General features: G+C 37.8%; 1 protein-coding gene across 1 annotated transcript; it reads left to right on the plus strand.

Moving 5' to 3' along the window:
- Positions 1–12,878: 12,878 nt before the first annotated feature.
- Positions 12,879–16,090, plus strand: LOC150032475 (uncharacterized). The gene is made up of 6 exons (XM_090306921.1): positions 12,879–12,998; positions 13,152–13,444; positions 13,570–13,621; positions 13,706–14,111; positions 14,370–14,760; positions 14,872–16,090. Exons 1-6 carry the CDS (start codon positions 12,879–12,881, stop codon positions 16,088–16,090), a joined length of 2,481 nt encoding a protein of 826 aa, XP_090163047.1.
- Positions 16,091–16,836: the final 746 nt, after the last annotated feature.

Here is a 16,836-nt window from a genome sequence, read left to right on the forward strand (position 1 = left end):
AAGAGGGGGGTTGATTAGTTTTGCAAGATTAAAGTGTGGATAACGAGAGAGATACTAATTTTGACGAAATTAAAGAGCTTATCTTTGTATATTTTTTTGAGAGATTGTCTTTAATCTTTCAAACTATGTATATTTTGATGCAACGTTCAACGGATTGCTTGAAGATTTACCCTCTCCATGAGTACGTAAGTTCTTTTCTTGGGTATTATGTTTGATTAATCAATTCTTGAGGCTTTTTATTAATTATCTTGAATATTCATGCTAAAATTTGAAGAAAATCTTTTAACGATTGAATTGACAACTCAATTTTAATAGATTTTTGTATGCAAAATTACATGGCTCTTTAGCAAAATTGTAATTAGGTTGCAAGAACTAGTAATCTTGAATGAGAATTTGGAATTTTTCCTATTTTCTTGAAAAGATTTGCTAATTTAAAACATTCAAATTAATCAATCTTGATTTTTGTCTTCTTAATTTCAAGAATGTTATAGTTAGGAAAATCCAAGAAATTAATGCAATTTAGGGATTATCTGTGGAATATCTTAGGAAGTATTATGAACTAAATTAGGGTTAATTGATCAAATTAGGTTAATTGGCTATTAATTGACCAATTTAGGTTAGGTAACTAATTAGGGCATTAGGGCCTATTGATGACAAAAAGTTTATGAATGTTCTTTATTGTATGCATGCACTGTGATGATATATAATATGCTCAGGTGCTTTACGATAAAGACAATGTTATGCAATACTACGTCTAAGTATATGCGTTCTTAATGAATTGCTCATAATATGCGATGAAGTAATGCGTGTCACAAGTTTCTTTGCGCCGAAACCAAGTATAATTCCAACGCAAGTTTCTCGAACACGGGGATTGTTTTTGTTAATGAGATATTAATGTGATACATGCGACCGGTTTTTAATAAGAATAAAGAATGTTGGGTTTGTACAGAAATATAGATTGCAATGAAATAAAAATGCATTGATAAAGTAAAGTAAAAATACGTTGATAAAAGAAATTCCTAAACTATTATGATACATGATACATGATACTGAGGTCGAGAATTGATTGTGAAGTTGTACAAAGAATCGATGTATGCTATGGAAAGTCTTATGAATGAAGTAGAAAGAGAAAGAGTAAAGAGTAAAAACATCGCAAGTTGTCAACCATGTTAAGGACGCAACTAAGGTTCTGCTTTCCCTTGGTGTACACCTCTCAGTGATCGTCTACATTCCCATATCTCTATGGTGAAACAGGGATGAACGTGATGAACGCAAAGTTGTTTCCATCTCTGAAAATACTTCTCGTTTTAGTTAACGCATACTTCCAACCTTTTCTTGATAGGCGGAACAACATTTTCACTTCTGCTCTCACAGGTGAAGATGCCTTTGAGCATGCTTTAGTTAAACTTAATTATTTCCTTAACACAAATTAACTCACTCGCTTAATTCTTGCTATTTACCCGGGGATTAAGAACACATCATGGAGAAAATTGATTATGAATGTATGGAAAGAGACAGAGGTATGATAATGGTGACGGTGACAACATTTAATTCTAAAATTAAGCGTTTGATACATGTCATGAATGAGAGATTACAGAAGATGAATACAGTAGATGAAATAGAGAGTAGAAACAAATATGGAAAGAGTGTCAACTTCTTGACAAAAATCTCGATCGGAGATTGTGCTTGTTGGTGTGTGGAAGTGGTGGAGAGGAAAGCTGTCACACCCCGCCCCAGATCACCCTCTTAACCTAGAGAAGGGCGTGACTGCAGCAGTTATCAACTTTTAGGCTAACACTTACTGCCTAAAAACTCTTGCGGAATAACTTTGATACCAAATATATATTATATGCAATGGGACGGCTGTAGGCCCATAATTTATTAACTTAGAAATTTAATATGTTTAGAGTATTTACAAAATTATATTTACAAGTCCCAAAACCTACAAACCCTAGTCCCTATATGAACAATAGTAACATGTGTACAATATTAACAGTAACCACCTAGCAAACGGTTACAAGTCTTTTCGTCCTTTAGTGGCAGAGCAGATACTGAGCTGTCTTCAGAGGATTTGACCGCTACCTGTAGGGGGAAAAAATAAAAACATTTGAAAATGGGGTGAGCTTACGCCTAGTGAGTGACCGAAAAAACATAGTAAATTCTCATGCATAATTTCAGAAAATAGTTTTATCTGAAATATAAACTTTTGCAGCATAAATATTTTCCAAGCGTAAATTATATAAAGTGTTTTAAACATAAAACAGTAAAATCATTTCTCAAATCAAAGTACTGTATAACTGGTAAAATAATCCCAACACCAACTACTAGTCCAGAGAGAACCCTTTTGCTCAATCTCTGACTTTATTCACCTGTGGCCACATTAGGTACTACTGCTCAGATACCTTCTCCTTGTACTTCAGTATCGAGCTACTAGGATACCTTCTCCAACGTACTTCAGTATCCCGTTGGCTTGGTACCTTCTCAAACGTACTTCAGTACCAATAGATACCTTCTCCTTGTACTTCAGTATCTAGTTGGGTGGATGCCTTCTCCTTGTACTTTGGCATCGCATTTTACCAAAACTATTTATAAACAACTTTTCTCTTTAAAGCATGTACAGTATAACACATATACAACATGGCTTTAAAGATGATAACGCATGCTGGATAAAATCAACATATGTAAATAGTTTTTCAACAATATGCATGCGTTCAAATCACAATTCAAACTTGCTTGGAAACCACTTTATAAAACTAGTAGGCATGAGAATTATTTTCGCAAACATGCTTTCTGTAAAACGTTTGTAATCAAAACAGTTTAAAAATGTTTTAGTTCGAAAAAATTTTAGCCACTCACCTCGAACTCTTAGGAACTTTTCACTCTAGTAGCTCCTCGGGTCCCTTTTTCACCCCTAGAATCCAGATTCAACTTACAATTTAGATTACTTATAGTTCCAAACCTTATTTGGAAATACTTCCTTCTACAAACTTATTCTAAAATGTCTTAGGAATCTTACCCTAAACGTTTCGCTCATAATTTCTCGTGGTTTGGCCGGAATCTCAAAATTTTCAAGACTGGCTCAGACTGATCCGACAATCTGACCCTTCTGCCTTCTTCTCAACCTCCAGCCCAGATCCTTTGAGCCTTTTCCTCCGACATCCCTACTCTGAAAACTAGACTTCCAGAGCTTTCAGATGGCTTTAGAATCACTCCAAACGCACGAGTATATTGGAAGATCTTCTCGTCCAAAGTTGACACATTCCTCTGAACCCTCACTGCCCTCTACTTTCTTTATGATTTTTGTGTGATTTGAAAATGAAATCCCAACTTCCTATTTATAGGCGTTCAAATTGCTCGTGGGATTGACAGCACCTACTTGGCTGCATGGCCAAATGTTTAATCCTCCCTTTATCAACGTAAGCTGACTTTACTTAGTTCAATGTGTTCTTCCCAAACGCATCCAACACAATTTCTGAGGGTTTAAAAATTTCTCTTAATCGGACACCTAAATTTTAATTGATGTTTGCCCTTACATCTTTAAGGTTTGTTTGTATTCAAATTAAGGTTTTTAAATGCATAATCCACCCCAACGCGTCCAAATACATCACCTAGAAGCTTTCTCGGCCGTTCAATGCATAGGCGAGGCGTGGGCGTGATGTTCGAATTGGACAAAGCAAGGCTAACGCATAGGTGCTCTCGCTCTTTCCACTCTCAGTAGTGTCGCTCTCTCCACTCTTGCCAGTGTCGCTCTCTCCCACTTTCTCGCTGGTCTCGCTCTCTCCACTCTCACTCTCTCCCCTTTTCTCGCTCAAAATCTCGCTCTCTTCCAGCTTTCTCTCCAACTTTTCTCTCCACTCTCGCTCTCTCCAACTTTCTCGCTGGTCTTGCTCTCTCCAATCTCACTCTTTCTCTCGCTCAAAATATAGCTCTCAATGATCTCACTCTCAACGATCTCGTTGATCTCACTCTCAACGATCTCGCTTTTAGCTACTGCGAGCATTGTTTGTCTCCGTGCAATTTCTACACGATTGTGCCACTAGTCATTTGCCTTCCAGTTCTTTGTGCACAACATGCATTTCACATAAATTTTGCATACTTAGCCAATTTTCCATATTTTTCTTTTTCAAATCCCCATTCCTTCTTCACCATTCCACACTAACTTTCTCATCAACCTACTTATTATTCAAATTTCATTACAATTTTACCAATTAAAGCTCGACTTAATTTATTCAAAGAAAATCTACTTAACACATAGAAATTTCCTTCCCCTTAACTTAGGATTTAACTTTCACTTAGTTAATTCCTTTTATCACTTGCTTAAGTAAGAAAAATAGAAATTCGAGTTTCACAAAAGCTTCCCTCCCAAGCTTGCTTTCCCGGAAGAATTGACCTTCGCACAGAGCTTCAACTACGGGAATTGGAAGAATTCTCTACTCGGAGACTCACCTCTCGACCTTATCTCATAGTTCTCCTAGATTTACTTTGGACAGTCGCTTCAGACCAGCTTCTCTCTCAGAATCAGTATATGCACGTCTCTATGTATACATGTATATCAAGTATGAATTTGAAGAAGCTATTTAATGGCGAGACTCGGCTCTTTGAATTTGTGGTCCCCACTATATAGTTATGGTAGTTCCTGAAATGGTGGAATGAAAAATTCCTTCTGTTATGCATTCAACCCGTCAAAAAGGCACAATTGAAAGCTGTACACTTGTTAGAATCTTCCGCAAATGCGTTGCTCTTCACATCTTTGATCTATCGCCACATGCAGTGTTGTTTTTTATTAACGCATGCGGTTGAAATTGTGTTGATCGCTAAAGCTCATGATCAATTTTCGCATGAGCTGTCATTGCGTTGATCATCTCTTCGTTCTTGATTGATCGGCGCAATGTGACGTAAATGCGTTGTTTATTTTGTCTTCAAGCCATGAACGCATGCAGTGATCGATTTCCTGCAAAACAGAAACTAAAACCTTCTATCTCGCCATCACAATAGTGGTAGTAGGTGTATTTACTACATTTTATAATTTTCGTATTTCTTGGCCAATTTGTATACAATCGACGTAACCTTTCTTTCTTTTTGCCGCAATATCTAAATAAAATAGTATAAATAACTTGTATTTGTACAAGTTATCACCTATCCTTTAATGAATTATGGAACAATTAAATTGGATAGAATCAATTAAGTCGATGATAGAATTAAATTATTCAACATAAAATTCTCAAGATTCTTTTTCATTGAATTATGGAACAATTAAATTGGATAGAATCAATAAAGTCGATGATGGAATTAGATTATTCAACATAAAATTCTCAAGATTCTTTTTCATTGAATTTCTTAAACTCCCATTACTAAGAAAATTCATACAAATTCTTGTCTTTTATTTTACTTAGTTTTTCTAAAGCCAACATACCCCTAAATATGGAATTCAAAACTCATTTTGCCAATTAATAGAGGCTGTCTGTGGATTGACCTCGTGCTTTCACTATTTCTACATGTTAGTATTAGTAGGTGTGTGTATTTCACAAATTTTATTTGTTTTGGGTTAAGATGAACTAATGACATAATTTTTTGCCATGAACAAATTGACGCATTTTCCAGGGAACCGTGCAATTGATTTATTTGAATTTTGAATTCCTTTAGGAAGAAAGAAGAGAAATAATAAACCCAAAAATAGTTAGTGTGATTAAATTTCCTTTTGTGCATAACCCGCTTCTCTTAGAGTGTACTTTGTGATTTGATTTTAGACATTAACTGTGAAGAAAGGCGACTTTGAAGAGAAATAACAAGAGGAGGAAAAGAATAATTTGAAGAACAAACTTTTGAGTATCGAGAAGAAGAACCAACACAATCAAAGATTATGGGAGAAGCAAGGGAGCAAACCATGCATGATCTTGCAGAGCCAGATTACAACAAACAATCATTGTGAATAATGTACCCAGAGACTACCATTCCATTCGAACATAAATTGGGACTTATGCATCTCTTACCTGTTGGATTATGTGTCCTAAAACTCGCAGTTTGTAAAATTAAACACATTCTATTACCAATAAAGATGTTATTCAACATTTCTTCAATAGAGTTGTTATTGAATCTTTAAATTGCATTCTAAAGTCTAGATCTAATAAACTAAGATCTATGGCTATTACATGAATACTTGAATTTTATGTAGAGACATAAAAATGGATCAAGTTCGAGTAAGTTGCCAATATGGTCAATAGTATACGAATAAGATTGGGTGCCTTATTCTAGTAACACTATCAAATGCTGCCTACTCTGTAGCAGTTACAAGTTGTTGTAAAAGTGCTACAAATAAAGTGATCCTAATTTGTTCAGGTATTGACATGAGGAATGAGGGTGTCGTATGCAATGAGTTTGCATAAGGTCGGATCAAGAAATTAGTCACTCTTACTTGATGACGTTGTTTGCTATTTAAGATTTGCATGGGTGATGGTTGCCTCAACATGCCGGCTCAATTAGCCTCCCATTTCAGGGGTAAGACTGGGTAGATAGTTGGGGACGTAGGATGCAAGACGGAGTTCACGCCTACCCGATTGAGGGATAGGAGAAAGGTTGTTCTCTTAAGTACTAAATCCAAGTCTTAAACAAGAGAACCCACCCTCTCATTGGCCTGAGAGGGATCTGGTTTAGTTATTAGATCACAAACCAATTATTCATTAGAGAATTAGTAGGAACTCAAGAAACAAGACGTAATATCAAGGGTAAAATAACATATTGAACCAGTCGTTATTACAAACAACCTGTGCATGGTCGACTTACTAGTTATGGTTAAATTATGTGGATCTGAAGTGCTTGCATGCTGATGGTGATTAAAAACTCCTGAATTGTGAAGAAGGAGAGAATTTTAGAGCTGGAAAAAGAATTTTTTGAAAACTTCATCTTCTTCCTCTCAAACCCATAATTTTACCTCACAAAATTCACTCAAATTTGAGTTCCACTACTCAAATTAAGGCCAAGAATAGTAGAAAATATCTCTTGGTGGTTCATTGACGATATGGAGCTGAATTCATGTGAAGAGTAGCTTGGATTCTGGAGATTTCATCAAAAGTATGTTGAAATTGAAACCCTCTTCATTTTTCTGTAAAAGCATGATTGAGAACTCAAATTAAATGTAATTAGAGTGTTTAATGGTTTTGTTGCTTCTATTGCATGCTAGTATATTCCATCAATTGGTATCAGAGCGTGATTTAAGCACTCAATTAACGTTAATTTGAGTTTTATTGGGTAAATTTCTGAAGTTGCATGTTTTGGATTGATATGGATGGTTTTTCAGCTTTGCTAAATTTCTCTTTGACTTCCAAGTTAAATTTGTAATTGGGTCTTAGTTGATGAGCTTATATGTATGCTCTAAAGTCTTTAATTTATTTGGAGTCATTAGAGCTGAATTAGGTTGTGATTTGGTGTTTGAAGTAAGCAAGGTCGTGAAGCAACTTCTGGAGGACAACCTTCTGCCCAGGTAGTGTTGCAACGGTGCCCTCGGGCATTACAACGCTATGCTCGACACAACCCGTAGTTCGAGTCAGTTCAAGAAATTTTACACCAACTTGCACTGTTTTTAGACTTGTTTTGTAATAAACTAGTTATTTCTGCTTGCTTAGGATGCCTAAGTTGAACCATATTAGTATTATTTAAATAATTATGCATGAGATGTGTGTTGTATTTAAATTTAAACATGTTTGTGCATATTGTATGCCATTTAGATTTAAAATTCTACTATAAAAAGCATGTTACATGCATTACATATATGTTATAAATTGTTATAATGTATAGAATGCAAGTTTAGGGTTTCAGTTATTTAATATAAATGTTATATTAAATTGGAATGCCTTTGATGTATGTTGTGGATGTAAACACATGTCTAATTTTTTATAAGTTGTTATAAAATTGAATTAGACATTAAAATCCATAACAAAGTGTTGGATTTTACGTTGTAAAACTCGTGGTTCGTAAACAATAAAATTTATTCTAAAAATTCGTTAAATTGTTATTGAATATATGAATTGGTTATTTCGTTTTAGAAATAAATCCAATAAACTAAAAGATCCATGTCTATTACATGAATACTTGAACTTTATGTGGAAACATAAGAGTGGATGGTTCAAGTAAATAGTCAAAATGATCTATAATATATGAATAATGTGGGTGTCTTATTCTGGTAACACTATTAGACGCGGCCGACTCTGTAGTTGTTACAAGGAGTTATAAAGTACTACAAATAATGTTATCCCAATTTATACATGCTATGACATGAGGAGTGGGGGCGTCCTGTGCAATCTTTTTGTATAAGATCGAACCCCGAAATCAGTCATTCTTACTTTATAACGTTGTTTATTATTTAAGATTGACTATTTCAAAGCTACGACCTAGGTAACTTGACCTTAATCCTGAACTAACTATGAACTCCTGTTTATTCAGGATTATTCTTAGATTTACATAGGTGAGGGTTGACTCAACAGTGCCGGCTCAACAAACCTCCATTTTAGGAGTAAGAATGGGTAGATAGTTGGGGACATAGGGTGCAAGATGGAATTCACTCCTACTAGCTTTCAGGGATAGTAGAGAGGTTGTTCCCTTAAGTGCTTACTTCAGGTCTTGAACAAGGGGCCCCACCCTCTCATTAGCTCGAGATGGACTCGGTTTGTTGATCGGATCACAAACCAATTGTTCATTAGAGGATCAATGGGACTTAACGTACAAGAGGTAATCTCGGGGTAACTTGTGAAGGGTTAACTTAGTAATCGTGGTTATATTGAGTGGACATAATATATCTACAGTGAGGGGAGTGCAACCATGAGCTTTAGTGGAATGACCCATTAGTTAACGAATGGTGGTTAATTCGGTGTAAAAAGTTTAGCCAATTAATCTTGGATCGTTGGAGCTCATGATTTGTAGTTCCACGAGGTCCTCCTAGTAACTTGTCAATAGATTAGCCTTAGAGTAGCATGATAAGTTCATTTGAAACGTTCAAATTAGAATTAAGGGAATTAGTAATGATATGTGATATAATTACGCGTTTAATTTTGGAATTAAATTGAATTGGAGAAACGATTAATATTTAAATATGATTTAAATAGTAAATTCATGAACAGGGATTCATGATGGTAGAATTTGTGTAAAATTAATTTAATATTTGATATTAAAATAATTTGAATTAATTAAATTATTTAATTATTTAATTATTATTAATTTTATTATAAAATTAATTAATGTATTCTTTTTGTAAAATTAATAAAGTTATCAATTTTGAAAACAAAATTGATTTTGGAAATCAAATTTGTAAAATAAAATTGAAAACATAAAAAATGAAAAATTGGATTTCTCTACTATCACTACCAATGAGCTCACTCATTTCCCACTCTTTTCATTGATTCAATCTCCAAGCATGAGTTGCTCCTCATGATGCAACCTATTTTGCATGATGGTCTTGCAATAAATAGAGGAGATTGGGCTGAGAATCGAGCATGCAAACTGATGAACATGGAAAGTTTGTGCTGAAGAACTTCAGGTTCAATAAGGTGTTCTTCAATGGTGCATCAGTGAGCTTCTTCTCCAAATTCCCTTTATTCAAGCTTATTTTGAGTCCTATAACTCAATCTAAGGCACCAACATTGTATATATTTATGTATAATAATCAACTGGAGTTTCAGTCCAAGTGGGAATATTGTTGGGTTGTGTGTCATAAAACTCGCAGTTTGTAAAATTAAACACATTGTATTATGAATAAAGATGTTATTCAACATTTCTTTAATAAAATTGTTATTGAATCTTTAAATTGCATTCGTAAAGTCTAAATCTAATAAACTAAGATCCATGGTTGTTACATGAATACTTGAACTTTATGTAGACACATAAAGATGGATCAAGTTCGAGTAATAGTCATAATGATCTATAGTATACGAATAAGGTTGGGTGCCTTATTCTGGTAACACTATTGGATGTAGCCTACTCTGTAGTGGTTACAATTTATTGTAAAGGTGCTACAAACGAAGTGATCCTGATTTATTCATGTATTGACATAAGGAATGGGGGCACCCTATGCAAAGAGTTTGTATAAGATCGGACCAAGAAATAAGTCACTCTCACTTTATAACCCTGTTTACTATTTAAGATTGAATCTTTCGCTTAAATAATCTAGGTAACTCAATCTTAATCCTGAGCTAACTATGAACTCCTATTTGTTTGGGATTATCCTTAGATTTGTATGGGTGAGGGTTGGCTTAATAGCGCTGACTCAATAAGCCTCCCATTTCAGGAGTAAGACCGAGTAGATAATTGGGGACATAGGGTGTAAAACGGAGTTCATGCCTACTCGATATAGGGATAGGAGAAAGGTTGTTCTCTTAAGTACTGAATCCATGTCTTAAACAAGAGGCCCCACTCTCTCTGTAACATCACACACTTTTAATTATTTATTTATTTATTAATAATGTAAGACTTTTCCCTTTTCAGTAATTGTCCTTAGTTGAAGAACATGTTTGGAATTCCGAATTTAAAGTATGATTGTGAGGATTTAAGTGTTGTCGTCGAATTTATTCAAACATTTTTTCAATTTGAAAAAAAAAGTTTATGGCAGGAATTAATTATTTTTGAAAAAAGGAAAGGAATTAAATAGTATAAAGTCAGTTAAGGAAAAAAAATCTAATTAAAGTTATACTATTTTCCTATTATTATTATTATTATTATTGTTGTTGTTATTATTATTATTTTATTACTTTTTATAAACCCCCCCACCTTTTCCCTCACCACGTGAGCCCCGCCCCACACAGAAATCTTTTCTTCCTTTTCGTCGATTGGGTCCGCCGCCGCTAGCCGTTCGCGCCTCCAGTCAGACGTCGCTGCTCCACTCTTCATCACCCAGTTGTGTCGAGCCCGAGAAGCCAGGCACGCGACTTTAGCTATCTATCAGATCTGATGCTCGCAGTTCAGATCTGAGACGCGTCCAGTCAGTCACTGATTGTCGACCCACACTCACCGAGAGCCACCGTTCTTCAGTTCGCACTGCCCAGATCATAAGTTTGCATGCCGCCCAGCCTTGTCCACTCTCGTAGCCGTTCGTCGCCCAACCTCGACCCATGCACTGCAGTAGCTGTCATCATGGGTCTATCGTGTGGGTTTTCTTTTGCCACCGCTCTCGTTAGATTCTTGAGATTTTTGGGTAAGCTAATGGGTATTTTTATGGGCTTTTCTTAAATTAGCTTGAATGCCTATCCAGTTTTGACATAAATTTATTGTTACCCACTAAGATTTTAGATTTTGGTTTGATTTGATTAACCCATAATGTTGGAATTTTAGATTGAAGATTTGGGAGGATTTTGATGTGGCCCATTAAGTTTGAAGTTTAAGACCAATTTTGGTGGAAAATTTGTTCGGGTTGGTAAGTCTTTGTGAATTTCGAAAATTTACGTTGGACCAAGCCACGATTTCAGTAAAGTTCAAACTAGAGACCATGAGTATATTGGTTAATTACGAATGACTCAAGGATTAATTTAAATATTGGATTTAATATAGGTGTCGCTTGAACGCTCTGCTTGGCAAGGAGGGGATAAGCTTGCTTGAACTAATTTGGATTTACTTTGAGGTAAGTAATCTTATCACTGGAACCGCCCACGGGCCAGGCTCTAGTTGTATGCTAGCATGATAAATATATGTTATGGTAACTGTTAGCATGTTGTTTGATAGTATGACTTGAATCAAAGTATATTCTGGCACAAATTCTGATTTGTTTACATACATACCTAAGTGCTTGATCGTTAGTATGTGATAGTATGTGTTTTCATATGTCGATGTCTGATGTGCTGGTGTTGAGGCATACTTGTATGTTGTGGCCTTATGATATAAGTTATACATGGATGATGTATAATATGTTGTTAAGAATTATGGGTATGTGATGCAGCCATGGTATTAAGGATTTTTATGTATGCTTTAGAACCGTACAATGTTGAATCTTAGCATGTTAAGACTGTGGGAATATCCTCATTTATTAGTTAGATGCTCACCAGTTTGTGTTTCCTTCGGGATTCACCAGTTTGTGTTTCCTTTGGGATTCACTAGTTTTGTGTTTCCTTCGGGATTCACGAGTTTGTGTTTCCTTTGGGATTCACGAGTTTTGTGTTTCCTTTGGGATTCACCAGTTTTGTGTTTCCTTCGGGATTCACCAGTTTTGTGGGCATACTTAACTACAATAGGGTAGGACTCAGTCTCTTATATTTTACATGTATTTATGTGCCATATGTGAGTATCTAGAGGACATAGATGACTAGCCTGTCCCTAGTGGTAGGGTTACTTACTGAGTATTTCATACTCATTCTTTCGTATGTTGAATTCATGATCGAGCCACTGGGTCTAGTTTTTACGTTTCCGAATCATGAGATTTAGAGTTCTTTTCATGTTCCCCTAAAGGTTTAGTTTTGATGTTTGAAACTTATTATTAAGAATTGTTTTTCATATATATTTATTAACCTTTATGATTTATGGGTACCCTATTATTGTTTTTAACAATTTCATTTAATAAATGTCTTTTGAACTTCTCTTGTTTTTAATTAACATTTATTTCAAATAACTGAGCGTCGTTTTAAATTCTTTGCATGCATTTATTTCTGTAACGGCCTTACCTAGGTCCTAGGGGGTGGGGTTGTTACAGTTGATATCAGAGCCTATGTTTTGGGTTCTATAGACTGGCTTACTATGTAAGTATAGGTAGTCCCTATAGCCAGGAATGAATTCCTCGTCATCGCCAGGTACGTTTTACTAACGAAAGTTTCCATGTGTATATGAGGACAGTGATGTAGTGTTTTAAACACATGATGTCTGAAATAGACCTAGAAATAGTTAGCTAACATACGAATTTATGACAGGACATGACACCTAGACATAGAACAAGGAAAATAGTTAGAGAAGAAATACCAGCAGAGAGAGAGGGGAGTAATCCAACTACTCCGGCGGTGCCAATTCCGCCTACGACTCAAGTGGATGAAAAGGCAATGGAAGCCTGAATTAGTGAAGCTGTTGCAACCGCTTTGATGGGGAAGATGTAGGAACTGATTCGTAGCACGATTGCAGGACAGCCAGCCTAGACTCAGGCTCAGAAGGAACCAGTGCCACCTGAGCTGTTACGACAAACCCGTCCGTAGGACAAGGATACGCAGAGTCTGTCTCTCGAGGCCAAGCATTTAAGGGATTTCCGGAAGTATGACCCTCGCCCCTTTGATGGATCGTTGGGAGACCCCACCAAAGTAGAACTATGGTTGTCATCCATTGAGACAATTTTCCGTTTTATGAGGTGCCCGAAAGAGCACAAACTGCAATTTGCAATCTTCATGCTGACTGATAATGCGACAATTTGGTGGCGTTCGGCAGAAAAGATGATCGATATTGGAGGTGACCTTGCAACTTGGGAACAGTTCAAGGAACCTTTTTATGAGAAGTACTTTTCGACCAACACCCAATACAATAAGTAGGCAGAATTCTTGAACCTAAAGTAGGGCGTTATATCAGTGGAGGAGTACGAGCAAGAATTCGATAAGCTGTCTCAGTTTGCTCTTGAGCTAGTGGCCACCGAGGCAGCAAGGACAGAGAGATTTATCTAGGGCTTGAGGAGCGGGTTGCGAGGGATGTTGCATGCCTTGGATCTCCAGACTTATGTCGTGGCACTGTGAGGCCCTGTGAGGATTGATGTCGATCCCAGGGGGGAGAGGAATACAGGAGGTCACTCGGGATTGGGACCTCCGTAGGGCAGAAAAGGAAGGCTGAGCATAGGACTCTTGAACATCAGCAGAGGGGTCAGAACACAGTGCATGTTCAACGTCAGTGGGGACAACAGAGTACCCAGGCTGAGAATGGCAGAGAGGATAGACCGATATGCACCACTTGCGGTAAGCAACACTGGGGACGTTGTTTAGCCGGCTTTGGAAATTGTTTCCATTGTGGCCAAAAGGGACATATGGCAGATAGATGCCCAAGGAGGAATGCGCCTGAGCATAAGAGCCAGCCCGTAGGATCGTTTCAGGGAGGCCCAAACCGCCAACAAAAGCAGGGAAAGGTATTTTCTACTACTCGGTGTGAGGCCGAGAAGTCAGGCACCGTGGTGACAGGTACACTTCCCATTTTGGGACACCATACTTTTGTTTTATTTGACTCTAGTTCTTCGCACTCGTTTATATCTGCTATATTTGTGAGACACGCCATGTTAGACTCAGAACCATTGCCATTTGCTTTGTCTATTTTCACTCCCTCGAGAGAGATCATGTTAGCTACAGAAAAAATAAAGGCATGTCAGGTAGAGGTAGCCAATCGCGCATTAGATGTAACCCTGATAATTTTAGATATGCACGATTTTGATGTTATATTAGGCATGGATTGGTTAGCTACTAACCATGCCAGCATAGATTGCTCTCATAAGAAGGTTATCTTTAAGCCTCCTACAGGAGCCAGTTTTAAGTTTAAAGGGGTTAAGAGTGTAGTCCTACCCAAGGTGATATCCGCATTGAAGGCCAGTAGGTTATTCGACCAAGGAGCCTGGGGCTTTATGGCCAGTGTGGTAGACACCAGGGAGAACGAAGTTACCTTGACTTCAAAGCCAGTAGTGAGGGATTTTCCAGATGTGTTTCCAGAAGACCTTCCCGGATTGCCCCCGCAGCGGGAGATAGATTTTGCCATTGAATTGGAGCCAGGCACAACCCCTATTTTAAGGGCCCCATACAGGATGGACCTGGCAGAGTTGAAGGAGCTGAAGGTTCAATTGTAGGAGTTGTTGGACAAGGGTTTCATTCGCCCTAGTGTGTCACCATGAGGTGCACCCGTTTTATTTGTGAAAAAGAAGGATGGATCATTACGTTTGTGCATTAACTACAGAGAGTTGAACAAGGTGACCATCAAGAACAAATATAGCCTTCCCATGATCAATGATTTGATTGACCGGTTACAGAGAGCTATGGTCTTCTCTAAGATTAACCTCCAGTTAGGGTACCACCAGCTAAGGATAAAGGACAGTGACATATCCAAGACAACCTTTCATTCGAGGTATGGACATTATGAGTTCATAGTGATGTCATTCGGCCTAACGAATGCACCAGCAATGTTCATGGATCTGATGAATAGGGTGTTCAAGGAATTCATCGACACCTTCGTGATTGTTTTTATTGATGATATTTTGATTTATTCCAAGACAGAGGCCGAGCATGGGGAGCATTTGCGGAGAGTTTTAGAGACATTGAGGGCCAATAAGCTATATGCTATGTTTTCTAAATGCGAATTTTTGTTGAAGCAGATGTCCTTTCTAGGGCATATGGTATCCAAGGAAGGTGTCTCAGTGGATCCTGCAAAGGTGGAGGCAGTTACGAGTTGGGCTCGTCTAATCACGGTCAGTGAGGTGCGCAGTTTCCTGAGGTTAGCAGGCTACTACAGACGGTTCGTGAAGGATTTCTCTCGCATAGCTGCCCCATTAACTCAGTTGACCCGGAAGGGGGTAACATTTGTTTGGAATGAGGCTTGTGAAAGAAGTTTCCAGGACCTCAAGCAGAGGCTGGTTTTAGCCCTAGTTCTCACAGTACCTGACGGATTAGGTGGTTTCGTCATTTTCAGTGATGCATCCAAGAAGAGGTTAGGATTCATATTGATGCAGCAGGGTAGAGTAGTTGCTTACACTTCACGTCAGCTGAAGAAGCATGAACAGAATTATCCCACGCATGACTTGGAGTTAGCAGCGGTGGTTTTTGCTCTTAAGGTCTGGAGACATTACTTGTTTGGGGAAAAAATACATATCTTCACCGACCACAAGAGTTTGAAGTACTTTTTCACTCAGAATGAGCTAAACATGAGGCAAAGAAGGTGGTTGGAATTAGTAAAGGATTATGACTGCGAAATTTTGTACCACTCAGGGAAAGCAAACGTAGTGGAAAATGCTTTAAGCAGGAAGGTGGCCCATTCCGAAGCTCTCATTACCGAACAGACTCACCTATGCAGGGAACTGGAAAAGGCAGAGATTGTAGTAGTCGTGGGGAAGGTCACGGCACAGTTAGCACAGATGTTGGTGCAACCAAGCCTAAGGGAGAAAATTATTGATGCACAGTGAGACGACCCTTATTTGGAGGAGAGGGTTTGTAGAGTGGAGTCAGGCCAGGATAGCGAATTCTTTGTGTCAGCAGAAGGTGGCCTCCTTTATCAGGGCGTCTGTGCATGCCGACGGTTAGTGACATTAAGAAGGAGCTGTTGTTAGAGGCTCATAGTTCCCTATTCTCGATTCACCCTGGCAGCACCAAGATGTACCAGGATCTGAAACGTTACTACTGGTGGAATGATATGAAAAGAGAGGTTGCGGAGTTCGTCAATAAGTGTTTGGTCTGCCAGCAGGTGAAATCCTCGAGGTAGAGGCCAGCAGGCTTGTTACAACCATTAAATATACCAGAATGGAAGTAGGAGCATGTGTCTATAAACTTCATCGTGGGGTTGCCTCGAACAGTTAAAGGTTTCACTATGATATGGATCATTGTAAACAGGCTTACGAAGCTAGCACATTTCATACCTGGAAAGTTCACCTTTTTAGTGAATAAGTGGGCACAGATATACATGAAGGAAGTAGTAAGATTGTATGGAGTACCCGTGTCCATTGTGTCAGACAGAGACACTTGATTCACGTCTAACTTCTAGAAGAGTCTCTAGGCGGAATTAGGGACTCGATTAAACTTCAGTACAATGTTCCACCCTCAGACTGATGGGCAGATAGAGAGATTGAATTAGATACTAGAAGACATGTTGCGTGCCTGTGCCATAGAGTTTTTCGGAAGCTGGGATGCTTACTTGCACCTAATGGAGTTTGCG

Source organism: Benincasa hispida, chromosome 11 (assembly GCF_027475165.1).
Source record: "Benincasa hispida cultivar pf3 chromosome 11, pf3_genome.v1.1, whole genome shotgun sequence".
NCBI lineage: Eukaryota > Viridiplantae > Streptophyta > Magnoliopsida > Cucurbitales > Cucurbitaceae > Benincasa > Benincasa hispida.

What these genes read in the sequence shown, in the direction of transcription:
- LOC150032475 (XM_090306921.1), top strand. Translation starts at nt 12,879, where the DNA reads ATGACACCTAGACATAGAACAAGGAAAATAGTTAGAGAAGAAATACCA. An exon ending in CGACTCAAGTGGATGAAAAG is followed by an intron (nt 12,999 to 13,151) that starts GCAATGGAAGCC and finishes ACCCGTCCGTAG; the next exon opens with GACAAGGATACGCAGAGTCT. An exon ending in GTCAGGCACCGTGGTGACAG is followed by an intron (nt 14,112 to 14,369) that starts GTACACTTCCCA and finishes ATGTTATATTAG; the next exon opens with GCATGGATTGGTTAGCTACT.